At 58.9% G+C, this 26,887-nt stretch overlaps 1 protein-coding gene across 26 annotated transcripts in view; it reads right to left on the minus strand.

Moving 5' to 3' along the window:
- RPH3AL (rabphilin 3A like (without C2 domains)) overlaps positions 1–26,887 on the minus strand; it is a 232,033-nt gene that overhangs the window by 99,375 nt on the left and 105,771 nt on the right. For 25 of the 26 annotated variants that reach the window (XR_010153183.1, XM_063799494.1, XM_063799491.1 and 22 more), the window contains 2 exons: positions 24,803–24,946; positions 22,369–22,498 (listed from right to left, as the gene is read on the minus strand). Coding sequence is in view for 25 of the 26 variants with exons in the window: in XM_063799494.1 (XP_063655564.1) it covers positions 22,369–22,498; positions 24,803–24,946 (274 nt within the window). In the remaining variant the exon portion in view is untranslated. The remainder of the gene's footprint in view (positions 1–22,368; positions 22,499–24,802; positions 24,947–26,887) is intronic. The other variant, XM_063799492.1, reaches the window with a different exon arrangement.

The raw sequence follows: 26,887 nt of genomic DNA on the forward strand, positions 1-26,887 counted from the left end.
AGATTTTAATAATTATCCAGCAGTGACCATGTTTCAGGAAAGAGGTGGGGGAGGGAGGGAGGCTGTACTGAGATTTTAATAATTATCCAGCAGTGACCATGTTTCAGGAAAGAGGTGGGGGAGGGAGGAAGGCTGTACTGAGATTTTAATAATTATCCAGCAGTGACCATGTTTCAGGAAAGAGGTGGGGGGGGGAGGGAGGCTGTACTGAGATTTTAATAATTATCCAGCAGTGACCATGTTTCAGGAAAGAGGTGGGGGAGGGAGGAAGGCTGTACTGAGATTTTAATAATTATCCAGCAGTGACCATGTTTCAGGAAAGAGGTGGGGGAGGGAGGAAGGCTGTACTGAGATTTTAATAATTATCCAGCAGTGACCATGTTTCAGGAAAGAGGTGGGGGAGGGAGGAAGGCTGTACTGAGATTTTAATAATTATCCAGCAGTGACCATGTTTCAGGAAAGAGGTGGGGGGGGGAGGGAGGCTGTACTGAGATTTTAATAATTATCCAGCAGTGACCATGTTTCAGGAAAGAGGTGGGGGAGGGAGGGAGGCTGTACTGAGATTTTAATAATTATCCAGCAGTGACCATGTTTCAGGAAAGAGGTGGGGGAGGGAGGAAGGCTGTACTGAGATTTTAATAATTATCCAGCAGTGACCATGTTTCAGGAAAGAGGTGGGGGGGGGAGGGAGGCTGTACTGAGATTTTAATAATTATCCAGCAGTGACCATGTTTCAGGAAAGAGGTGGGGGAGGGAGGGAGGCTGTACTGAGATTTTAATAATTATTGAGTAGTGACCCTGTTTCAGGAAAGAGGTGGGGGAGGGAGGAAGGCTGTACTGACTTTTAATAATTATCCAGCAGTGACCATGTTTCAGGAAAGAGGTGGGGGAGGGAGGAAGGCTGTACTGAGATTTTAATAATTATCCAGCAGTGACCATGTTTCAGGAAAGAGGTAGGGGGGGGAGGGAGGCTGTACTGACTTTTAATAATTATCCAGCAGTGACCGTGTTTCAGGAAAGAGGTGGGGGAGGGAGGAAGGCTGTACTGACTTTTAATAATTATCCAGCAGTGACCATGTTTCAGGAAAGAGGTGGGGGAGGGAGGAAGGCTGTACTGACTTTTAATAATTATCCAGCAGTGACCGTGTTTCAGGAAAGAGGTGGGGGAGGGAGGAAGGCTGTACTGAGATTTTAATAATTATCCAGCAGTGACCATGTTTCAGGAAAGAGGTAGGGGGGGGAGGGAGGCTGTACTGAGATTTTAATAATTATCCAGCAGTGACCATGTTTCAGGAAAGAGGTGGGGGAGGGAGGGAGGCTGTCCTGAGGTTTTAATAATTATCCAGCAGTGACCATGTTTCAGGAAAGAGGTGGGGGAGGGAGGGAGGCTGTACTGAGGTTTTAATAATTATCCAGCAGCGACCGTGTTTCAGGAAAGAGGTGGGGGAGGGAGGGAGGCTGTACTGACTTTTAATAATTATCCAGCAGTGACCATGTTTCAGGAAAGAGGTGGGGGAGGGAGGGAGGCTGTACTGAGGTTTTAATAATTATCCAGCAGTGACCATGTTTCAGGAAAGAGGTGGGGGAGGGAGGAAGGCTGTACTGAGGTTTTAATAATTATCCAGCAGTGACCATGTTTCAGGAAAGAGGTGGGGGAGGAAGGCTGTACTGAGATTTTAATAATTATCCAGCAGTGACCGTGTTTCAGGAAAGAGGTGGGGGAGGGAGGGAGGCTGTACTGAGGTTTTAATAATTATCCAGCAGTGACCGTGTTTCAGGAAAGAGGTGGGGGAGGGAGGGAGGCTGTACTGACTTTTAATAATTATCCAGCAGTGACCATGTTTCAGGAAAGAGGTGGGGGAGGGAGGGAGGCTGTACTGAGGTTTTAATAATTATCCAGCAGTGACCATGTTTCAGGAAAGAGGTGGAGGAGGGAGGAAGGCTGTACTGAGGTTTTAATAATTATCCAGCAGTGACCATGTTTCAGGAAAGAGGTGGAGGAGGGAGGAAGGCTGTACTGAGATTTTAATAATTATCCAGCAGTGACCATGTTTCAGGAAAGAGGTGGGGGGGGGAGGGAGGCTGTACTGACTTTTAATAATTATCCAGCAGTGACCGTGTTTCAGGAAAGAGGTAGGGGGGGGAGGGAGGCTGTACTGACTTTTAATAATTATCCAGCAGTGACCGTGTTTCAGGAAAGAGGTAGGGGGGGGAGGGAGGCTGTACTGACTTTTAATAATTATCCAGCAGTGACCATGTTTCAGGAAAGAGGTGGGGGAGGAGGGAGGCTGTACTGAGATTTTAATAATTATCCAGCAGTGACCGTGTTTCAGGAAAGAGGTGGGGGAGGGAGGGAGGCTGTACTGAGATTTTAATAATTATCCAGCAGTGACCATGTTTCAGGAAAGAGGTGGGGGAGGGAGGGAGGCTGTACTGAGATTTTAATAATTATCCAGCAGTGACCATGTTTCAGGAAAGAGGTGGGGGGGGGAGGGAGGCTGTACTGAGATTTTAATAATTATTGAGTAGTGACCGTGTTTCAGGAAAGAGGTGGGGGAGGGAGGGAGGCTGTACTGAGGTTTTAATAATTATCCAGCAGTGACCATGTTTCAGGAAAGAGGTGGGGGAGGGAGGAAGGCTGTCCTGAGATTTTAATAATTATCCAGCAGTGACCGTGTTTCAGGCACCGTTTTAAGAGTTTATCACATACTTTCCTCATTGCAATCCTTACAGCCACCCCCGAGATAGGTATTATTATTCCCGACTTCCAGGTGAGAGACCTGAAGCAGACAGAGGTGAGGGAATGACCCCAGGCCAGGAGAACGCAGGGAGCGAGAGTCCAGCGTTCTAAACCTCTGCACAGTTGTGTAAGTTACTTTTTAAAATTCCGTGGAAAGAAAACTAGTAAGACCAAAAGAAGCTAACTCATTAAATTCTGTAATCTGCTGAGGCTCAAACAACTGAGGCATTGAGGCTGGTACCCCAGGTCACCCCCACCAACAACGTAACCAGAGGGGAAGGAAGTCAGGCCCCTTCTCACTCTGAGCAGCTGGGTGCCTGGGATTTTAGGCTGTCACAACGATTCCACCCGGCCAGGGCAGGCCCGAACCAGCCAGAGGCCACAGGAGAACCAGTGAGCATGGCTGGGCTCCTGTAAACCTTGAGGGACGCTGAGATTCACATTCACTGAATTTTCATGCCACGTGATACTCTTCTTCTTTGGTTCCCTCCCGCCCCGCCCCCACCGAGCCATTTACAAACGTAAAACCATTTTTAAACCATTTTTAAATGGTTTAAAACCTGTTTCTGTACCAGGTGGTGCAGAAACAGGGGCCAGTCCCCGGTCCAGCGCCACGAGCTCCTGGGGCCAGAGTGCAAGAGAGGAACAGGGCGAGAAGGGAACAGGGCAAGAAGGGGACAGGGCGAGAGGGGGACAGGGGGACAGGGCGAGAGGGGGACAGGTCGAGAGGGGACAGGGCAAGAGGGGGACAGGGCGAGGGGGACAGGGCAAGAGGGGGACAGGGCGAGAGGGGGACAGGGCGAGAGGGAACAGGGCAAGAGGGGGACAGGGCGAGAGGGAATAGGGCGAGAGGGGGACAGGGCGAGAGGGAATAGGGCGAGAGGGGGACAGGGCGAGAGGGGGACAGGGCGAGAGGGAACAGGGCAAGAGGGGGACAGGGCGAGAGGGAATAGGGCGAGAGGGGGACAGGGCGAGAGGGGGACAGGGCGAGAGGGGGACAGGGCGAGAGAGGGACAGGGCGAGAGGGGGACAGGGCGAGAGGGGGACAGGGCGAGGGGGACAGGGCGAGGGGGACAGGGCGAGAGGGGGACAGGGCGAGAGGGAACAGGGCGAGAGAGGGACAGGGCGAGAGGGGGACAGGGCGAGAGGGGGACAGGGCGAGAGGGGGACAGGGCGAGAGGGGGACAGGGCGAGAGGGGGACAGGGCGAGAGGGGGACAGGGCGAGAGGGGGACAGGGCGAGGGGGACAGGGCGAGGGGGACAGGGCGAGAGGGGGACAGGGCGAGAGGGAACAGGGCGAGAGGGGGACAGGGCGAGAGGGAACAGGGCAAGAGGGGGACAGGGCGAGAGGGAATAGGGCGAGAGGGGGACAGGGCGAGAGGGGGACAGGGCGAGAGGGGGACAGGGCGAGAGGGGGACAGGGCGAGAGGGGACAGGGCGAGAGGGGACAGGGCGAGAGGGGACAGGGCGAGAGGGGGACAGGGCGAGAGGGGGACAGGGCGAGAGGGACAGGGCGAGAGAGGGACAGGGCGAGAGAGGGACAGGGCGAGAGAGGGACAGGGCGAGAGGGGGACAGGGCGAGAGGGGGACAGGGCGAGAGGGAACAGGGCGAGAGAGGGACAGGGCGAGAGGGGGACAGGGCGAGGGGGACAGGGCGAGGGGGACAGGGCGAGAGGGGGACAGGGCGAGAGGGAACAGGGCGAGAGGGGGACAGGGCGAGAGGGGGACAGGGGGAGAGGGGGACAGGGCGAGAGAGGGACAGGGCGAGAGGGGGACAGGGCGAGAGGGGGACAGGGCGAGAGGGGGACAGGGCGAGAGGGGGACAGGGCGAGAGGGGGACAGGGCGAGAGGGGGACAGGGCGAGAGGGGGACAGGGCGAGAGGGGGACAGGGCGAGAGGGAATAGGGCGAGAGGGAATAGGGCGAGAGGGGGACAGGGCGAGAGGGGGACAGGGCGAGAGGGGGACAGGGCGAGAGGGGGACAGGGCGAGAGGGGGACAGGGCGAGAGGGGGACAGGGCGAGAGGGGGACAGGGCGAGAGGGGGACAGGGCGAGAGGGGGACAGGGCGAGAGGGGGACAGGGCGAGAGGGGGACAGGGCGAGAGGGGGACAGGGCGAGAGGGGGACAGGGCGAGAGGGAATAGGGCGAGAGGGAATAGGGCGAGAGAGGGACAGGGCGAGAGGGGGACAGGGCGAGAGGGGGACAGGGCGAGAGGGGGACAGGGCGAGAGGGGGACAGGGCGAGAGGGGACAGGGCGAGAGGGGACAGGGCGAGAGAGGGACAGGGCGAGAGGGGGACAGGGCGAGGGGGACAGGGCGAGAGGGGGACAGGGCGAGAGGGGGACAGGGCGAGAGGGGGACAGGGCGAGAGGGAACAGGGCGAGAGGGGGACAGGGCGAGAGGGGGACAGGGCGAGAGGGGGACAGGGCGAGAGAGGGACAGGGCGAGAGAGGGACAGGGCGAGAGGGGGACAGGGCGAGAGGGGGACAGGGCGAGAGGGGGACAGGGCGAGAGGGGGACAGGGCGAGAGGGGGACAGGGCGAGAGGGGGACAGGGCGAGAGGGAATAGGGCGAGAGGGAATAGGGCGAGAGAGGGACAGGGCGAGAGGGGGACAGGGCGAGAGGGGGACAGGGCGAGAGGGGGACAGGGCGAGAGGGGGACAGGGCGAGAGGGGGACAGGGCGAGAGGGGGACAGGGCGAGAGGGGACAGGGCGAGAGAGGGACAGGGCGAGAGAGGGACAGGGCGAGAGGGGGACAGGGCGAGAGGGAATAGGGCGAGAGGGAATAGGGCGAGAGAGGGACAGGGCGAGAGGGGACAGGGCGAGAGGGGACAGGGCGAGAGAGGGACAGGGCGAGAGAGGGACAGGGCGAGAGGGGACAGGGCGAGAGAGGGACAGGGCGAGAGAGGGACAGGGCGAGAGGGGGACAGGGCGAGAGGGGGACAGGGCGAGAGGGAACAGGGCGAGAGGGGGACAGGGCGAGAGGGAACAGGGCGAGAGAGGGACAGAGCGAGAGGGGGACAGGGCGAGAGGGGGACAGGGCAAGAGGGAACAGGGCGAGAGGGGAACAGGGCGAGAGGGGAACAGGGCGAGAGGGGAACAGGGCGAGAGGGAATAGGGCGAGAGAGGGACAGGGCGAGAGGGAATAGGGCGAGAGGGGACAGGGCGAGAGGGGGACAGGGGGAGAGGGGGACAGGGCAAGAGGGAACAGGGCGAGAGGGGAACAGGGCGAGAGGGGGACAGGGCGAGAGGGGACAGGGCGAGAGGGAACAGGGCGAGAGGGAACAGGGCGAGAGGGGGACAGGGCGAGAGGGGGACAGGGCGAGAGGGAATAGGGCGAGAGGGGACAGGGCGAGAGGGGACAGGGCGAGAGGGAACAGGGCGAGAGGGGGACAGGGCGAGAGGGGGACAGGGTGAGAGGGAACAGGGCGATAGAGGGACAGGGCGAGAGGGGGACAGGGCGAGAGGGGGACAGGGCAAGAGGGAACAGGGTGAGAGAGGGACAGGGCAAGAGGGAACAGGGCGAGAGGGAACAGGGCGAGAGAGGGACAGGGCGAGAGGGGGACAGGGCGAGAGGGAATAGGGCGAGAGAGGGACAGGGCGAGAGGGGGACAGGGCGAGAGGGGGACAGGGCGAGAGGGGGACAGGGCGAGAGGGGGACAGGGCAAGAGGGAACAGGGCGAGAGGGGGACAGGGCAAGAGGGAACAGGGCGAGAGAGGGACAGGGCGAGAGGGGGACAGGGCGAGAAAGGAACAGGGCAAGAGGGGGACAGGGCGAGAGGGGGACAGGGTCATCAGGGTGCTTGGGGCGGGCTCCGGGGCATCTGCACCACCAGGCGCACAGCCCAGGAGGTGGCAGGGGTCATCCGTTCTGGAAACAGCCAGAGGTACAACCTCATGTCTAGGCATCGGCCGAGTTGGGGCTCAGGGTCAAAGCCAAGCTGAGGCAACGTCGAGAAGGAGCATAACAGCCCTCAGCCTGCACCTGCCACACTGCGGAGGCCCCACAGGGACAATCCGGGAGGGTGGGGTGGTGCCTGCCTGGCAGCTGAGGTGGCTGGGTAGGGAAGGGCTACTCCACCCTGGAGGCCCAGCTCACACCAACCTCCTAGCCCCTGACGTCCCACCGGGCAGCTTCACAAGGTTACAGGTCGGTTCCTTCTCCACTGGATTCCTCCCACATCGGGTGACCTGACCATACACACGGCAGGTGCCCAGCGGTGGTCCCAGCCCCAACATCTCAAGAGCAGGACACCCGAGTGGAGATACTAGGTCACAGGAATGTCTCCACACAGACATTCAGGCAGGTTCGAGGGAAGAAGACAGCTGCCCGGCCACTCTCCCACCACGCCCACACCTGGTGGGCTCCTCTCCTCAACCTGGGCCCACATTCTCTCCCAGGTGACTCACATCACTCAGTCACCCCCCCATGACATCCACCTCTGAGCTGCCAGCCTCCCTCCCCAGCCCCTTTCTTCCTTCCTTCCCTCCCTCCCTCCTTTCTTTTTTTTGAAACAGGTCACCCAGGCTGGAGTTCAGTGGCACAATCTTGACTCACTGCAGCCTCCTCCTCTGGGGCTCAAGCCTTCCAGGCTCAAGCAATCCCCAGCCTCAGCCTCCCAAGTAGTTGGAAACGTAACTGGGCACCACCAGGCCCAGCTATTTTTTTTTTTTTTTTTTTTGGTAGAGATGAGGTCTCACTACATTACCCAGGCTGGTCTCAGACTCCTGGTCTCAAGCAGTCTTCTCACCTTGGCCTCCCAAAGTGCTAGGATTACAGGTGTGAGCCACTGCGCCCAACTTCTCCAGCCCCTTTCTGACCCACAGGCTGGGATCCAGCCTGGACTACCTGGAACACATACACAGCCCCCCTGGAACGCCAGCCCCACCACCAACATGCCCCACGAGCCCCTTCCCCACATCTGCTCCCACCCCAGACCAGCGCTCCACGCAGGCCCCACGCACGTGCGCAGCCTGGCCGGTAAGGCCATCAGACCCAGCACTGGCCCGCCGTGTGACCTGGCAAGGGACTAACCTCCACCTCGCCTCCGTTTCTTCACCTGCAACGTGGAGACCGTGACCTCCCAGGTGGTTTTGCTAATCAGCTGGGTGCTTGGTACCCCTAGAGTGAGCTCTCCACCGCTGGCAGCTTTATCGTGGCTAACTCCTGTCTTCAGAGTCTCCATCTTGGCTGCTCCTGCCTTAATTCAGGCCTTCATTACGGCGAATTGGATAATTAGTATCCACGAATCCTCTGCATCTGGACTTAACCTCCCCACGGGCCCATGAGACTGTCGTTTCCCTGCTTAGTCCCTTCGATGGCTCTGCTGCCTACAGGACACAAGCCCAGCCCCTGCGCCCGGCACACAGAGTCCTCCCGATCCTCACGTCTCTCTGCTTCCCTCCCTCCCCATCTGCTTCTTACCCCTCACGGCCTCTTTTCCTCCCCCTCTGGACTCCTCTTCTTCCCTTTTCCTCTCTTCCTCTCCTTCTCACGCCCCAGCATAACCAGACTCCCAGCTGCGCCCGATGCCCCCACACTTCCTGGGCACCCTGCCTCTGCCGAGCTGTGCCTGCTCCTGAACTGCCCTCCCCTGGCACCTGGTCACCCACCCTCCAGGCCCGGCTGCCACATCTGCTCCACTCTGCAGCCCGGGGGCCTCCCCCACCTCCCCAGGTGCCGCAGCTCACCCATGGCAGGCCCATCCCATGGCAGATCCTCCCCACGGCAGATCCTCCCCACGGCAGGTCCATCCCACGGCAGGTCCATCCCACGGCAGGTCCTCCCCACGGCAGGTCCTCCCCACGGCAGGTCCTCCCCACGGCAGGTCCATCCCACGGCAGGTCCTCCCCACGGCAGATCCTCCCCACGGCGGGTCCATCCCACGGCGGGTCCATCCCACGGCGGGTCCATCCCACGGCGGGTCCATCCCACGGCGGGTCCTCCCCACGGCGGGTCCATCCCACGGCGGGTCCTCCCCACGGCGGGTCCATCCCACGGCGGGTCCATCCCACGGCGGGTCCATCCCACGGCGGGTCCTCCCCACGGCGGGTCCTCCCCACGGCGGGTCCATCCCACGGCGGGTCCATCCCACGGCGGGTCCTCCCCACGGCGGGTCCTCCCCACGGCGGGTCCATCCCACGGCGGGTCCTCCCCACGGCGGGTCCTCCCCACGGCGGGTCCTCCCCACGGCGGGTCCTCCCCACGGCGGGTCCATCCCACGGCGGGTCCTCCCCACGGCGGGTCCATCCCACGGCGGGTCCATCCCACGGCGGGTCCATCCCACGGCGGGTCCTCCCCGCGGTGGGTCCATCCCGCGGCGGGTCCTCCCCGCGGCGGGTCCTCCCCGCGGCGGGTCCATCCCACGGCGGGTCCATCCCACGGCGGGTCCATCCCACGGCGGGTCCATCCCACGGCGGGTCCTCCCCACGGCAGGTCCATCCCACGGCAGGTCCATCCCACGGCAGGTCCATCCCACGGCAGGTCCTCCCCACGGCAGGTCCATCCCACGGCAGGTCCTCCCCGCGGCAGGTCCTCCCCGCGGCAGGTCCATCCCACGGCAGGTCCTCCCCACGGCAGGTCCTCCCCACGGCAGGTCCATCCCACGGCAGGTCCTCCCCACGGCAGGTCCATCCCACGGCAGGTCCATCCCACGGCAGGTCCATCCCACGGCAGGTCCTCCCCGCGGCAGGTCCTCCCCACGGCAGGTCCATCCCACGGCAGGTCCATCCCACGGCAGGTCCTCCCCACGGCAGGTCCTCCCCGCGGCAGGTCCATCCCACGGCAGATCCTCCCCATGACAGGCCTGTCCCACGGCAGGTCCTCCCCACGGCAGGTCCGCCCCACGCTCATCCCTGCCTTCTACTTCTACAGCACTCCTCACACTGCACTGCAATAGCTGACACCAACTATGAGCTCCTGGAGGGCAGGGGCTGGCATCTCTACCTCCTCAGCCCCGGGGCCTGGCACGAAGGTGAGCTGAGTGCACACAGGAACTGACCAGGGGACAGGTCATGCAAAGCTCCGTCCAGAAAGCTCTGGGCCTTGCCAGGGATCCGTGTGGTTCCCCAAGCCCACCCTGGGTCTCTGCAGCCGATTGGCTGCCTTTGTGCTGATGACCCTGAGCTGAAGGTCAGCAGTGTGCTGGGGTGAACGGAAGGGGCTCAGCACCGCACAAGATAGCTGCTCTTTCCTTCTTTGGAAGAAGAAAAGCCACACGCAGGCCTCAAGACAGCAAGAGAAAAGGAGGCCTCAATGGAGATGTTCCGCTTGCCAGACTCCGAGCAAGGCAGCTGTTCCAAGATGCCGTGCGGTGTCTGGTCCAATCCTCCGATCCCAGCAACTGCAGCCAAGTCCATTCCTGCCAGACAGCCTTGGAGACGCAAGAGAGCCGAAGCAGGCCCCTCGGGGCACAAGAATTAAGTGACTTTTTCCGGGAATTTAGGAAGCTTCAGTCGCTGAATGAAAAAATCCATCTTTGTAATGAGGGGCAAACACACGTCTTCCACGTCTGAATTAGGTCAAGAGGAGAAAGGACATTGTGAGGCCAATTTGCAGGCGACTGAGATGAAATGGCTCAAGGAGGCTGCTGCTTCTACAGCTCCAGCGATGGACGGGCACTGAGGATTAGCTTTGGAAAGGGAGTAGGGGACAGGGCCGCGGAGGACTTTCACCGCACCCCCATTTGGGAGGGAGGCTCTGCAAAAAACTGACTTCTCCTAAGCCTTATGCTTGTGGGGATGTGAAATGGTGCAGCTGCCATGGAAAGCAGGGTGGAGGCTCCTCAAACAGGTAAACACAGAATTGCCGTACGATTCAGCAATTCCGCTGCTGGGTATAGACCCAAGAGAATCGAAGGCAAGGTCGCAGAGAGGTTTGCACGCTCGTGCTCACTGCAGCATTGTTCACAATAGCTGCAACATGGAAGCAACCCAAATGTCCATCACAGGTGAGTGGATACACAAAGTGGGGTATGCACATACAGTGAAATTTTCCTCGCCTCAAAAAGGATGGAAATTCCTACACATGCTACATCATGGATGAACCTTGAAAGCATTATGCAAAGGGCACCTGGTTAAACTGCAGCTTCGAGTTTGGGAGGTCTGTGGGGGCCTGAGATTCTGCATTTCTAATGAACATCCAGGTGAGGTCCTCGGCCCACACTTTGAGTAGCAGAGACCCCATCAGCACCTGAATTCTCTCCTAGCCCTAATGCCTCCACCTCCAGGAGCAGCTCTCTGTAAATTGGATGGGGCCAGGACCCCCACAGCTTCCCAAGGCAGAAGGAGAATACTTCTCAGAGGTTAGCAGACTCTCTCAAGGCAGCTGCTGCAGGCAGGTCACAAATCACCACCATCTCTAAGACTGGAGGGCTGGCTGCTGGGAATAAAGCAGTGATGGAGGCTGCGTGTGGTGGCTCACGCCTGTAATCCCAGCACTTTGAGAGGCCGAGGGAGGAGGATCATTTGAGCCAGGAGTTTGAGACCAGCCTGGGCAACATAGCAGACCCTGTCTCTACAAAAAATAAAAAATTTTCCAGGCGAGGTGGTGCATGACTGTGGTCCTAGCTCCTAGGGAGGCTGAGGTGGGAGGATCGATTGAGCCCAGGAGTTTGAGGCTGCAGTGAGCTGTGTTTGCCACTGCACTCCAGCCTGGGCGACAGAGCTAGACCTTGTCTCTTAAAAAAGGAGCACTCCTCCTGCTCCGTCCATGGCTTCCTGGCCTTGAGTCCCAGATACCGAACAGAGAGGGAAGCTGAAGCCTTAGGAAAATGGCATGTCCCCCGCCCTGCCCAGGGCTCCTGCCAGCCCCCCTGCCGGGGGTCCGGGATACGGCACGTCCCTTGTCCAGGGCTCCTGCCAGCCCCCCTGCTGGGGGTCCGGGATATGGCACATCCCCTACCCTGCCCCAGGCTCCTGCCAGCCCCTGCTGGGGGTCCGGGATATGGCATGTCCCCTGCCCTGCCCAGGGCTCCTGCCAGCCCCCTGCTGGGGGTCCGGGATATGGCACATCCCCTACCCTGCCCCAGGCTCCTGCCAGCCCCTGCTGGGGGTCCGGGATATGGCATGTCCCCCCGCCCAGCCCAGGGCTCCTGCCAGCCCCCCTGCCGGGGGTCTGCGATACAGCACGTCCCTTGTCCAGGGCTCCTGCCAAGCCCCCTGCTGGGGGTCCAGGATATGGCACGTCCCCTACCCTGCCCCAGGCTCCTGCCAGCCCCTGCTGGGGGTCCGGGATATGGCATGTCCCCCGCCCAGCCCAGGGCTCCTGCCAGCCCCCCTGCCGGGGGTCTGCAATACAGCACGTCCCTTGTCCAGGGCTCCTGCCAACCACCCTGCTGGGGGTCCAGGATATGGCACATCCCCTGCCCTGCCCCAGGCTCCTGCCAGCCCCCTGCTGGGGGTCTGGGATACGGCATGTCCCCCATCCAGGGCTCCTGCCAGCCCCTCTGCTGGGGGTCCGGGATATGGCACGTCCCCTGCCCTGCCCCAGGCTCCTGCCAGCCCCCTGCTGGGGGTCTGGGATATGGCATGTCCCCCGCCCAGCCCAGGGCTCCTGCCAGCCCCCCTGCCGGGGGTCCGGGATACGGCACGTCCCCCGTCCAGGGCTCCTGCCAGCCCCCTGCTGGGGGTCCGGGATATGGCACGTCCCCCATCCAGGGCTCCTGCCAGCCCCCCTGCTGGGGTTCTGGGATATGGCACGTCCCCTGCCCTGCCCCAGGCTCCTGCCAAGCCCCCCTGCCGGGGGTCCGGGATGACTCTCAGCAGGACACATCCCCCTCTCGGTGCAAAGTGGGCTCAAGCCAGGTTGGGGAAAAGGTCAGGTTCTGACCCAGCCCCTTCCCTCCATGCTGGGCTGGGTGATACCTGCCCCCAGCCTGAGCTGGACCTCCTCTGAGGGATGTGGGCAAAATATAAGACTGCCCAGTCTTCCTTCATGAAGACTCAGGTCATCATTTCATAGGCAGGCTCCCCTGCACCCACACTGTGGGACACCTTTGGCTGAGACCAGAAAAAAAAACGATTGCTTCCCTCAAATGGTGACAATGCATCCCAGGCTCAGGCGGGCTCTGCTGTGGCCCTGCCCAGCCTCCCCATCGCTGGCTGGACTCTCAATGAGACTCAAAGCTGGCTGACTCAGATCCCAAGCAATTAGGAGCACCAGCCCTCTCTAATTAACCAGCCAGCCCCTCTCCCTTCCCACCACGGCCCTCAGATAATGAGGGCAGGCAGCCGAGGCATGCATGCCCAATTACGGAGGGGACGCAGCTCCGAGGACCGGCATCTCGGCTTCCACCCACAAGCTCATTAGCTTGTAGCTGCTGAACGCTGCCAGGGCTCTTGCTGGGGACGCATGTGTGTGCCCAGGAGCACCTGAGGCTCTGTCCTCCCCAACCATGCCTGGGCCTGGATGCTTCCCACGGCGGGGATCTCCCCAGCATCCCTTCTCCAGCCTGCCCAAGCCCACACACCTCCCAGGGCCCCAGGCTGCAGCCATCCGCAGAAGGTGAGGAGGCGGAATGTGGAGATGGAGATAAACAGGGAGGTGGCCCAGAAACCGGCAGTCCCAGAGTGGAGGGCCCGATTCCTCACACCGTGTTAGAGCCCTTCCAGCCCCCCAGGGCTGCCGCCTTAACCCCATTCCCAGCTGTAATTAATTACCCTTAATGGTTTCACACCTCCCTCCCGAGCACTGGGATCCGCACGGCTCCTGACACCAGTCGGTGTGCGATAAATATTTGTGGGATAAGGAAGGGATGGCATCGTCTCTCCTCCCAGACACGAGAGAGCCCTGCAGGGGCAAGGGCTTCACAGGGGCTCTGTCTGGGCCTCCCTGATTCTCCAGCGACTTGGGTTCTAGGCCACCACCCCCTACAGCAGGGCCCCCAGGGGGGCAGTGCCTCTGCGATCATCTCCCTGGAGTCCCAGGCCCTCTACACCTGCCCATTCACTGCTCAAACGCAGTTCATCTCCCGAAAGACTCCCCTGCACCTGCCCATTCACTGCTCAAATGCAGCTCATCCCCTGAAAGACTCCACCCTCTTACAAGTCCTCTACAGCTCAGCGTCCCAAAGATCTCAGCTCTGCCCTGTGTTTTCAGGTCCCCAGGATCTCAGCCTTGGAGGCAGCTGGAGCATGCCCCATCCCTCCTCCTCGGTCCACTGTTCCTAAGTCAAATCTGCCATTGCATCCTGCGTTCCTTTTTCCTTCAGCACACGCCTCTGTGCTCCCCAGGCATCATCCTCACAGTTGAGCGCTTGCCCAGCCCGTTTCCAGCTTCCAGCCTCAGCCTGTGTGGTCTTCCCCTCCCCGGATGCCCTTCCCTCTGCCCTCAGCCTTGCAGAAACCTGCCCAGCCTCCAGGGGCCCACTCCTCCAGGCAGCCCTCCTGGCTGCTCTGAGTCCTGGGAACCCCAGTCCCAACCACAGTGCACGTCACACTAGAGAATACTGTCTGCCCATCTTGACGGTCAGGACATGAGGGAAGCGATCATTCTGAACACCTGTCTTTTTGGATCCCCCTAACCCAGGATTGGCACACAATGGGCGAAGCGATCGAGAAAGACATTTATACGAGTAACGAGACAATTATAACGAGACATTTATACGAGCACAAAGACCGAGGGGTTTCCCTGCCGGCTCAGGACATCCAGTGCTGGAGAGCTACAAAGGCTTCCAGAGGCTTTTATGTAAATTACAGAAAATATGGGACTAGCGGTGGGAGCTCCAATTTTAAGAAAACAAGAATTCCAACGAGGAGAATGCGGGTGCTATGGACTGAACTGTGTCCCCTCAAAATTCCTATGTTGAAGCCCTGACCCCCAGAGTGACTGTATTTGGAGAGAGGGTCTTTAGGAGGTAATTAAGGTAAAATGAGGGTGCAAGGGTGAGGCCCTAATCCGATAGGACTAGTGTCTTTATAAGAAAAGGGAGAGGCCAGGTGCGTGGCTCACGTCTGTAATCCCAGTGCTTTGGGAAGCGGAGGTGGGAGGATTGCTTGAAGGCTAGTTTGAGACCAGCCCGGGCAACAAAGCGATACCCTGTCTCTACAAAAAATTAAAAATTAGACAGGCGTGGTGGCACACATCTGTAGTCTCAGCTGCCCGGGAAGCTGGGGCGGGAAGATTGCAGGACCCCAGGAGTTGGAGGCTGCAGTGAACAATGATCATGCCACTGCACTCCAGCCTGGGTGACAGAGTGAGACCCTGTCAAAACACAGAAAAGCAAGAGGAGGAGGAGAGACTAGAGCCCTCTCCTCTTGCCACACGAGGACACACAGAGAAGGCAGCTGTCTGCAAGCCATGGACAGGGCCCTCACCAGACACAGAATCAGCCAGCACCTTGATCTCAGAATTTCGTGCCTCCAAACTGAAAAATAAATGTCTACGGCTGAAGGCGCCCAGTCTGTGGCACTTTATTAGGGCGGTCTGAGCTGACTATGACACGGGGAGTCACTCAGCCTCTTCTGAAATGTCTGGGGATCTGCTCCATCGTTGGTAACACGTGTGTGGCCTCAGCAGGCAGGACCCTGAAGAGGATCCCTAACAATCACAGGCATCCTTTACTGCACGCTGCCAATGGGCCAGGCAGTCCGCTAAGGGCTTCTCCTGCACTATTGCATCCATCAACGATGACAGAAGCTTAATGACCCCATTTTACAGATGAAAGAACAGAGGCCCAGAGAGGTTAAGTGACTTGTACGAGACCGCGCCACCGTGGCCAAGCTGGGACCTCAACCCAAGTCTGTCTGGTCCTGCAGCTCCGTGCACAACCACCTCACAATCCTGCAGCCAGGGAGGAGGGAAGCTTGCCGTGCCGGGTGCTTGCAGGAACACAGAGGCACTCCTGAAAGTACAGATGAGTCCTTCCCATCTGGGCAGGAGCCCCCAGCACTGCGTGGCGTCTGCGTGGGGACAGTCCTCACCGGCAAGTCCAGGAGAACCAGCTGCCCTCTTGCTGCTCAGGGTGGACCAAGCGACCTCTCATCCCAGCCCCCAGAAGTCGAGAGCTCTTTCCTTCCTAGACCCCTCCTTCACCCCCTCTAATTCCTCTCCATCTGCTTAGAATACACTGAAGAGGCTGACGCTCTGTCTCAGCAAATGGCCTCAGTCCCTGCGTTGCCTGTCCCCATCCCTACCATCTCCCAGTGACGGCCATCACCACCTGTCTCCAGCACTAGGGTCGTCTCTTAAAAACACAGATCAGATCACACCCCTGCTCAAAACACTCCACTGGCATCTCATTAAACTTAAGTGAAATCTCAGCTGCTGACCTTGACTGGCGAGGCTGTGTGATGGGCCATCCGGCCGCTCACTCTCTGCCCCAGATGCCACCATGTGCCCCTTGAACATGCCCAGCTGGTTCCTGCCTCAGGGCCTTCAGGACTGTTCCAGGGGAAGCTTGCCGTTCCCTCTGCCGGGAACACTTTTCCACCCAGATCTTCCCAGGGCCAGCTGTTGCTTGTGTTTGGGCCTGAGCTCAGAGAGGCCCCCTAAGCCTCTCCCTAGGTGCTCTGCGTTAATTCAACAGAGTCCTCGGTGTACCTAGTCTTGCTTCATGTTTATTCATTTGTCTTCTCTATGCCCCGACCCTGGAAAGTCATCTCCACAACAGGGTGGACTGTGTCCATCTCGTTCACGGCGTCGGCAGGACCCAGAACAGGGCTTGCACACAATGGGCTGTTATTTACAGAATGAATGAAGATGAATGAACGAATGACACCACCTTCTCCAAGAAGGAAGAGTGAACCCTCCAAAGCACCCAAATGCCCACCATCCAGCTGTGCTCCCCTAATACCCTCCCCTCCCACCTCAATCCTGGAACAAGCCCCTCAGAAGCTCAAAGTCTCCCCGGCCTCATGACCCAAGCCAGGACTGAGTCCTCAGTCTGCTCAACACCAAGAACCATCTGCAACAGAAACGCCCGGACCAGCCCAGAGCTCCAGAGTAGTGTGGGGACCCACATCCAGCTGAGGTCCTTCCCCAGGACGGCCACTGTTGCCTAAGACATGGCTCCAAGGAGCAGCTGTACTAACCGTTGCACAGCCACACCAGCAGCGGCCTCTGCGGCACAGGCCCTGGACTGTCACAGGGGAAGTAGGCCAGGCTCTGTGCCTCTTCATGGTCCCCTATATCTGGAATATTTACCACAGGCCAGGCTCTGTGCCTCTCCACAGGCCCCTATAGCGGGAATATTCACAGCAGCTGTGGGGTTGAGAGACAGGAGGAGGAAGTACACTGCCAGCTCCCGTTCTCCCAGGCAGGAGTCACTGCCCGAGTCCTGCAAGTTGGCCATTCCCAAGTCTCTGTGCCCCACCTCCACTGACATGTAGTCCCTGTGCCCCCACCTGCATTGACCTATAGTCCCTGTACTCCACGTCCACTGACCTGTAGTCCCTGTGCCCCACCTCCATTGACCTGTAGTCCTTGTGCCCCCACCTCCATTGACCTGTAGTCCCTGTGCCCCACCTCCATTGACCTGTGGTCCCTGTACTCCACCTCCATTGACCTGTAGTCCCTGTGCCCCCACCTCCATTGACCTGTAGTCCCTGTGCTCCACCTCCATTGACCTGTAGTCCCTGTGCCCCCACGTCCATTGACCTGTAGTCCCTGTGCTCCACCTCCATTGACCTGTAGTGCCTGTGCCCCACCTCCATTGACCTGTAGTCCCTGTGCCCCCACCTCCATTGACCTGTAGTCCCTGTGCCCCACCTCCACTGACCTGTAGTCCCTGTGCCCCACCTCCACTGACCTGTAGTCCCTGTGCCCCCACCTCCATTGACCTATAGTCCCTGTGCCCCCACCTCCATTGACCTGTAGTCCCTGTGCCCCACCTCCACTGACCTGTAGTCCCTGTGCCCCCACCTCCATTGACCTGTAGTCCCTGTGCCCCCACCTCCATTGACCTGTAGACCCTGTGCCCCACCTCCACTGACCTGTAGTCCCTGTGCCCCCACCTCCATTGACCTGTAGTCCCTGTGCCCCCACCTCCATTGACCTGTAGTCCATGTGCCCCCACCTCCATTGACCTGTAGTCCCTGTGCCCCCACCTCCATTGACCTGTAGTCCATGTGCCCCCACCTCCATTGACCTGTAGTCCATGTGCCCCCACCTCCACTGACCTGTAGTCCCTGTGCCCCCACCTGCATTGACCTGTAGTCCCTGTGCTCCCACCTGCATTGACCTGTAGTCTCTGTGCTCCACCTCCATTGACCTGTAGTCCATGTGCCCCACCTCCACTGACCTGTAGTCCCTGTGCCCCCACCTCCATTGACCTGTAGTCCCTGTGCTCCCACCTCCACTGACCTGTAGTCCCTGTGCTCCACCTCCATTGACCTGTAGTCCCTGTGCCCCACCTCCACTGACCTGTAGTCCCTGTGCCCCCACCTCCACTGACCTGTAGTCCCTGTGCCCCCACCTCCATTGACCTGTAGTCCATGTGCCCCACCTCCACTGACCTGTAGTCCCTGTGCCCCCACCTGCATTGACCTGTAATCCCTGGGCCCCACCTCCATTGACCTGTAGTCCATGTGCCCCACCTCCATTGACCTGTAGTCCCTGTGACCCCACCTCCACTGACCTGTAGTCCCTGTGCCCCCACCTCCATTGACCTGTAGTCCCTGTGCCCCCACCTCCATTGACCTGTAGTCCATGTGCCCCACCTCCACTGACCTGTAGTCCCTGTGCCCCCACCTGCATTGACCTGTAGTCCCTGGGCCCCACCTCCATTGACCTGTAGTCCATGTGCCCCACCTCCACTGACCTGTAGTCCATGTGCCCCACCTCCACTGACCTGTAGTCCATGTGCCCCACCTCCACTGACCTGTAGTCCCTGTGCCCCCACCTCCATTGACCTGTAGTCTCTGTGCTCCACCTCCATTGACCTGTAGTCCCTGTGCCCCCACCTCCATTGACCTGTAGTCCCTGTGCTCCACCTCCATTGACCTGTAGTCTCTGTGCCCCCACCTCCATTGACCTGTAGTCCCTGTGCCCCACCTCCACTGACCTGTAGTCCCTGTGCCCCACCTCCACTGACCTGTAGTCCCTGTGCCCCCACCTCCATTGACCTGTAGTCCCTGTGCCCCCACCTCCATTGACCTATAGTCCCTGTGCCCCCACCTCCATTGACCTGTAGTCCCTGTGCCCCACCTCCACTGACCTGTAGTCCCTGTGCCCCCACCTCCATTGACCTATAGTCCCTGTGCCCCCACCTCCACTGACCTGTAGTCCCTGTGCCCCACCTCCACTGACCTGTAGTCCCTGTGCCCCCACCTCCATTGACCTGTAGTCCCTGTGCCCCCACCTCCATTGACCTGTAGTCCATGTGCCCCCACCTCCATTGACCTGTAGTCCCTGTGCCCCCACCTCCATTGACCTGTAGTCCCTGTGCCCCCACCTCCATTGACCTGTAGTCCATGTGCCCCCACCTCCACTGACCTGTAGTCCATGTGCCCCCACCTGCATTGACCTGTAGTCCCTGTGCTCCCACCTGCATTGACCTGTAGTCTCTGTGCTCCACCTCCATTGACCTGTAGTCCATGTGCCCCACCTCCACTGACCTGTAGTCCCTGTGCCCCCACCTGCATTGACCTGTAGTCCCTGTGCTCCCACCTCCACTGACCTGTAGTCCCTGTGCTCCACCTCCATTGACCTGTAGTCCCTGTGCCCCACCTCCACTGACCTGTAGTCCCTGTGCTCCACCTCCACTGACCTGTAGTCCCTGTGCCCCCACCTCCATTGACCTGTAGTCCATGTGCCCCACCTCCACTGACCTGTAGTCCCTGTGCCCCCACCTGCATTGACCTGTAATCCCTGGGCCCCACCTCCATTGACCTGTAGTCCATGTGCCCCACCTCCATTGACCTGTAGTCCCTGTGACCCCACCTCCACTGACCTGTAGTCCCTGTGCCCCCACCTCCATTGACCTGTAGTCCCTGTGCCCCCACCTCCATTGACCTGTAGTCCCTGTGCCCCCACCTCCATTGACCTGTAGTCTCTGTGCCCCACCTCCATTGACCTGTAGTCCCTGTGCTCCACCTCCATTGACCTGTAGTCCCTGTGCCCCCACCTCCATTGACCTGTAGTCCCTGTGCTCCACCTCCATTGACCTGTAGTCCCTGTGCCCCCACCTCCATTGACCTGCAGTGCCTATGCTCCACCTCCATTGACCTGTAGTCCCTGTGCCCCACCTCCATTGACCTGTAGTCTCTGTGCTCCACCTCCATTGACCTGTAGTCCCTGTGCCCCACCTCCATTGACCTGTAGTCCCTGTGCCCCACCTCCATTGACCTGTAGTCCCTGTGCTCCACCTCCACTGACCTGCAGTCCCTGTGCTCCACCTCCATTGACCTGTAGTCCCTGTGCCCCCACCTCCATTGACTTGTAGTTTCTGTGATCCCACCTCCATTGACCTGTAGTCCATGTGCCCCACCTCCATTGACCTGAAGTCCCTGTGCCCCCACCTGCATTGACCTGTAGTCCCTGTGCCCCCACCTCCATTGACCTGAAGTCCCTGTGCCCCACCTCCATTGACCTGTAGTCCCTGTGCCCCACCTCCACTGACCTGTAGTCCATGTGCCCCACCTCCACTGACCTGTAGTCCCTGTGCCCCCACCTGCATTGACCTGTAGTTTCTGTGATCCCACCTCCATTGACCTGTAGTCCATGTGCCCCACCTCCATTGACCTGAAGTCCCTGTGCCCCCACCTGCATTGACCTGTAGTCCCTGTGCCCCCACCTCCATTGACCTGAAGTCCCTGTGCCCCCACCTCCATTGACCTGTAGTCCAGGGCCTTGGCAGGGCTGAAGGAGGAGCCCGCACAGCCTAACACCCAGGCCCCCATCTCCCCTCCAGTATTTTTGGGCCAGTTAATCCACCTTCCTCAGCCCAGTTTACCCTTACCACATATGACAAAAGCAGGAAAAAAATGAGGTAGCTGAAGTCCTGGCTTTCCTGCTTACTAATTGGGCAGGTTAACCTCACTGTACCTTTGGTTTTCTCATCCAGCTTTTGAATGCCCCTGAAAATGCCCTCAAGTTTGCCAGTGGCCTGCATGTTCCACGTCCACATTTATTTCTTTTGACTTCTCCATCTTTCCCAGTTCTCTCAGCAGTTCCCACCCCACCCCACCCCATCCTCCATCCTCCACCCTCCACCCTCTGTTATTTCTTCCCAGGGTTTATTATTTCCTGACATCATCTTGTTTATTTGATCATTACTTGTTTTTTAGTTCCCTTGCCCAATATCATCTCAAGAAAATTCCTTCTCTGTCTTCTTCAGTATAGTAACTCCAGTCTTAAAACCATGACTAGCAGCCAGGCACGGTGGCTCACGCCTGTAATCCCAGCAGTTTGGGAGGCCGAGGTGGGCGGATCACCTGAGGTCAGGAGTTCAAGACCAGCCTGGCCAACATGGTGAAACCCTGTCTCTACTAAAATTCAAAAATTAGCCGGCAGTGGTGGCATGCACCTGTAATCCCAGCTACTCAGGAGGCTGAGGCAGGAGAATCGCTTGAACCTGGAGGCAGAGGTTGCAGTGAGCCAAGACTGCACCATTTGGACTCCAGCCTGGGTGACAGAGCAAGACTACGTCTCTGGGGGGGGGGAAAAAAGCATGACTAGCACATGGAAGTTACTTGAGGATGGGTTCTAGCAAAACTAAGGTGAAAACAAAAAAGAGGAAGACATGGTGTCTTGAGACCAGTGTTTCTCACCTAGGAGGGCAGCAAAGGGAAATCCTGTTATAATAGCTGTGCAGCTACCAGCCTAGGAGGAGCAGGAGTAAGAATCTAGAAGGGTTTATGCCAGGAAAAAAAAAATAGCCTCCATATGATAGTATAATTAAGATGCTAACTATCTTGAGGATTAGAAGGCATATTATTCTCCCAGAAATAAGAAAACGAAAGGCAAGTCAAAACTCCAGAAAAACTAAAAGCTATATTTAAAAAGTCCTAGACTCAATGCGAAACAATTTAATATGTGGCACAATTTAGTATAAGGAGAAAATCAATTTGATCTCCCTGCAAAGATCATTCTTCTTTGAGTAACCAGGGATCAAGAGAAGCAGGACCAATGGAAAAGAAAGTGTAATCCCAGCATACTGCCTGGACTTCAGGAAGATAGGATTTAACTAATAACAACTAAAAACATTTTTTCCTTGTTGCCTTCATATATTCTGGAGATGATAACATTTATTGAGTGCCTATGTACCAGGCAAGGTTTTAAGAGTTTTGCGTTGAAGAATATTTAATCCTCATAGCATGGTGAAGTACATGGTATCACGACCACATATTACAGACAAGGAACATCAGGTGTGAGATATTAAACAAGTTTTCTGAGGTCATAGCAGAAGAGCTAGATTCACACCCTGACTTCTAACACCAGCTCTGGGTCTCGTGGCTCGGGTGTGAATCTACCAGAAGGGCTAGAAGATGCATCCAAGCTGAGACGCAGAGCTGGCCCTAGACATCAGTCCATTTGATTTTTAAGTCTTAGTGCTTCTTGCCAAGAGGCAGAGGATACCACATGCCCAACGCAGACATACACACTCCTGGGAGCCAGGATGCAAAGCCACAGTGCAGCGGGGCTGGTCCAGGCTGGGAAGCCAGAATGACAGGGCCAGAGCAGGGTCTTACCTTCCTGCAGTCTTTGCAGAACACCGACGAGCTGCCCAGGAAGCCCAGCACCTCCCCGCAGAGCAGACACTGGGACAGGCCGTTCCCCATCACATTCCGCCTCATGGTCTCCAGCCGCTCCACCAGCCGCCTGCAGCACAGGACACAGAGTAAGAGGGACTGTGCTTCCTGACTGGGCACAGTTGCACCGAGGCCCGAAACCGTACCATGCCACATGTGCTGTCCTCTCACCTGGGATATTGTTCCTTGCCCCGCCCTTCCCCTAGATAACAGCGAATCCTTCATTCACTCACCAACTATTCAGTGAGCACCTATGATTCATCAGACACTGGGAATACTGTAGCAAACAAGCCAGAGACAGACATGGTCCCTGTTCTCATGGAACTTACCTTCAATAAGGAAGAAAATTCATAAACAAGAAAACAAGCGAACTGGTTTCAGATAGAGAGCAGCGCTATGAAATGGAAATAGTGGGGGGAGGGAGGGGGAGGGAGGGGGAGGGAGACTGAGGGGAGGGAGGGGGAGGGAGACTGAGGGGAGGGAGGGGGAGGGAGACTGAGGGGAGGGAGGGGGAGGGAGACTGAGGGGAGGGAGGGGGAGGGAGACTGAGGGGAGGGAGGGGGAGGGAGACTGAGGGGAGGGAGGGGGAGGGAGACTGAGGGGAGGGAGGGGGAGGGAGACTGAGGGGAGGGAGGGGGAGGGAGACTGAGGGGAGGGAGGGGGAGGGAGACTGAGGGGAGGGAGGGGGAGGGAGACTGAGGGGAGGGAGGGGGAGGGAGACTGAGGGGAGGGAGGGGGAGGGAGACTGAGGGGAGGGAGGGGGAGGGAGACTGAGGGGAGGGAGGGGGAGGGAGACTGAGGGGAGGGAGGGGGAGGGAGACTGAGGGGAGGGAGGGGGAGGGAGACTGAGGGGAGGGAGGGGGAGGGAGACTGAGGGGAGGGAGGGGGAGGGAGACTGAGGGGAGGGAGGGGGAGGGAGACTGAGGGGAGGGAGGGGGAGGGAGACTGAGGGGAGGGAGGGGGAGGGAGACTGAGGGGAGGGAGGGGGAGGGAGACTGAGGGGAGGGAGGGGGAGGGAGACTGAGGGGAGGGAGGGGGAGGGAGACTGAGGGGAGGGAGGGGGAGGGAGACTGAGGGGAGGGACGGGGAGGGAGACTGAGGGGAGAGAGGGGGAGGGAGACTGAGGGGAGGGAGGGGGAGGGAGACTGAAGGGAGAGAGGGGGAGGGAGACTGAGGGGAGAGAGGGGGAGGGAGACTGAGGGGAGGGAGGGGGAGGGAGACTGAAGGGAGGGAGGGGGAGGGAGACTGAGGGGAGGGAGGGGGAGGGAGACTGAGGGGAGGGAGGGGGAGGGAGACTGAGGGGAGGGAGGGGGAGGGACATTGAGGGGAGGGAGGGGGAGGGACATTGAGGGACAGGGGCATGTTCCATGGGACCAGCGAAGGCTCTCGGAGAACACGTGGACTCACAGCTGAAGAATGAGCCATGCCATCTGGCCTGTCTTTCCCACTGTAAAGATAAGGCCGGGCAGGGTGGCTCATGCCTGACATCCCAGCCCTTTGTGAGGCTGAGGCAGGCGGATCGCTTGAGCCCAGGAGTTCGAGAGCAGCCTGGGTAACATAGTGAGACCCCATCTCTACAAAAAAATAAAATAAAAAATAGCTGGGTGTGGTGGTGCCCACGCACGGTCCTAGCTACTTAAGGCTGAGGTGGGGAGGTCGCTTGAGGCCAGGAAGTTGAGGCTGCAGTGATCTGTGATAGCACCACTGCCCTCTAATCTACATTGCAGAGTGAGACCCTGTCCCCCCCCCAAAAAAAAGAAAAGGAAAAGAAAGATCAAAGATACATAGGAGGCCAGAATGAAATCAATTCCTGCCCAGTGCATTTGTGTCTTCCTACTTGTGCTTTTCTGTGTTTTTCAGATTTTCTAGGAAGTATGAATTGCTTTCGTAATTAAACAGGACACGATGGAAGTGCTGGAAGACTGAGCTGTGGTCGGCGCTGGAGGCGGAGGCCAGGAGAGGCACATAGAGCCAGGCGGGGAGCGGCTCCTGCTGGAGCCTTTGAGGGGCGACCTGTGGCTGGGCCTCCACCTGAACCCATCCCTTGGCTGAACCACAGCTGACCTGCAGGTGTGCACAGCCGAACAGCCCCTGGGAGGCTTCACCAGGCTCATTCACGCCCTCAGCATGGGGCGCACAGCTCAGCTAGCAGCCCCGTCTCACAGAGGGGTGTCCTGAGGCCTCAGCGGGCTGGGTTACACTCCCAGAGTTCAGGCAGAGCACCCTTCAGCAAGGGCTGGAGTCAGGGACCTCCTCACCCACTCCCAGAGGTAAATAGCAAAACCAGGACCCGGAGTGCCGGCCTCCCAGTCCCCTGCACTTGCGCCAAAGCCCTTGCTGTCCTCCCACTGAGCTGGCCCCAGCCCCGCCTCACCCGATTCTCTGCTGCTCCAGGACGTCGAGCCGCTCGGCCCTCTGGATGACCTGCAGGATGGCCTCCACCTCCGCCGGGCTGAGGTGCTGCTTCCTCCTCTGCTTCTCCGTCTGGTAGGTGTGCACAGACCAGCCCGTCTGCAGCCTCGAGAGGGAACAGCACAGACGACGTGGAGGCCTCCCCGGTGCAAACTCCGGCAGCCCCTACCACATCCACCAAGCCCCCCCGAGAACAGTCAGTGGACGGCCCAGGTGCCGCGTGCCGGGACGACAAGCGCGGGCAGCAGAGACGGCCCAGGTGGCAACAGAGACGGCCCAGGTGGCAACAGAGACGGCCCAGGTGCCGTGTGCAGGGGGCAAGGCACGCGGGCAACAGAGACGGGGCAGACACAGGCTCCAAGCGCCAGCCCTGCCATCCGCCAGCTCCTGGGCCTTAGCAAAGACGGCAGCACTACCTTAGCCCGGGAGGCAGAAACACAGAATGTGACCCTCTCACGTACACAGAGAAGGCCAAGGTCACAGCACGAGAGGTGTCAAGGGAGGAGCATGAGAGATTATCAAGGGAAGAAAAAGGGAGCTCGGAGCTCCGTAAGGTAGTGAGAGGGAGTTCACCAGGGGACAGGAAAACCATGTAATTAGGGTGAAGACACAGCGTTGATATGAACACTTTGAAAACTAGCAGGTTCGAGGCAGGGGGGGAAAGCGAGTTACAGAAGAGGAGCCGTGGTGAGGGCAGGTGAGGGCGGGCAACGGCGAGGCAGGGCTGGGAGTGGGTCCGGAGGTTGAGCTGTCTCTGCTCCACTGGGCTGCGGGACTGACGCCTCCTGAGGCTGCAACTGGGGCGGGGGAAGGACTCAAACTCCTTCTATTTTTCTGGACAGGGAGAGAGTGGCAGCAGCAGATCAAACCCCAAAGCCCCTGCCCTGGGTGGGTGCCAGCTTCCCTGAGACATTCCGTGCCTGTGACATTGCTGTGTGCAGAGATGAACGAGCCGGGAAAAGCCACTGCACCCTGAAGAACTACAATACGGTGGGGGTGGCAGATGCCAATCAATGACACAGATACCTATTTAACTAACAGGTCTAAGGCGTTTTCATTCTACGCATTATCAAGTACCCGCTGGGACGCCTGGCCTCTTAGGTGCCAGGGACAGGCTGCTTGGTGGGACGTGCAGGTGGCGTCAGGAAGTGGATAAATAAGAGAATTACCCAGCAGGGAGGGGATAAGGCTTTGGAAAGGCTCGCTTTCTTTAGGGAAGTGTCAGAAGGCAAGAGTCCTGGAGGCTGGACCTAGGGCAGCAGGCTGAGGGAGGGGGACCCTTTCCTGGGGGCTCCCTGACACAAGATGGGCCCCGGTGGTCTCATGTCCTGCCTGGTCCCGGCTGTTGCAGCTAACGGTTCTCTGTGGCTGACACCATAGGAGTTTGGAAAGCTAATACGCATATCCTTTCTCTGTCAGGGGGAGCTGGGGGCTGATAAACGTGAAGATCTAGGGTTTGGAGTCCACTGGACGGTCTTATCTTCTGGTCCCATCCCTTCCCAGATGCAAGACCTCGGATGAGGGTCTCACCCTTGGTTTTCTGATCTGTCTCTTTAAGGGATGCCATGAGAATTAATGAGGCAGGGTAGATAAGGTGCTTTTACATAGCAAATTCCCAATTGCCTGCAAATGGTTGTTAATGGTGATAACTGCAATTATCACGGGGAGGGCTGTCAGGCATGGCTTTACCATGTGTGAGCTTTTGCAGGATGAACAGGTGCTTCCCCGTGGAAGGAGGGAGGCGGGTTCAGGCGGAGGAGATCACACACGAAAGGCAGGGGGCATGGGTGGTGTGTGGTGTTTCAGGGATCCATACTTCTACACTGCCAGTTTTTCCAATTAAAAAAAAAAAAAAACTGCAATGCCCTAGGCCAACGCTTTCCAAGCAGTGCTCACGGTGCTGGGGAAGGAAAATACCGGGGCAGCAGGGCAGGGCTGGAAGGGAGGCAAGGCCAGTAGAGTGGGCAGCCTCTGCCTGGACCACCTGCCTTGCTCCTATGAACTGCACACATTCAGGGGTTCAGGCCCCAAAAAGCAATATCCCCTC

The sequence above is a fragment of the Pan troglodytes genome, chromosome 19 (genome assembly GCF_028858775.2).
Source record: "Pan troglodytes isolate AG18354 chromosome 19, NHGRI_mPanTro3-v2.0_pri, whole genome shotgun sequence".
In the NCBI taxonomy this organism is placed as follows: Eukaryota; Metazoa; Chordata; class Mammalia; order Primates; family Hominidae; genus Pan; species Pan troglodytes.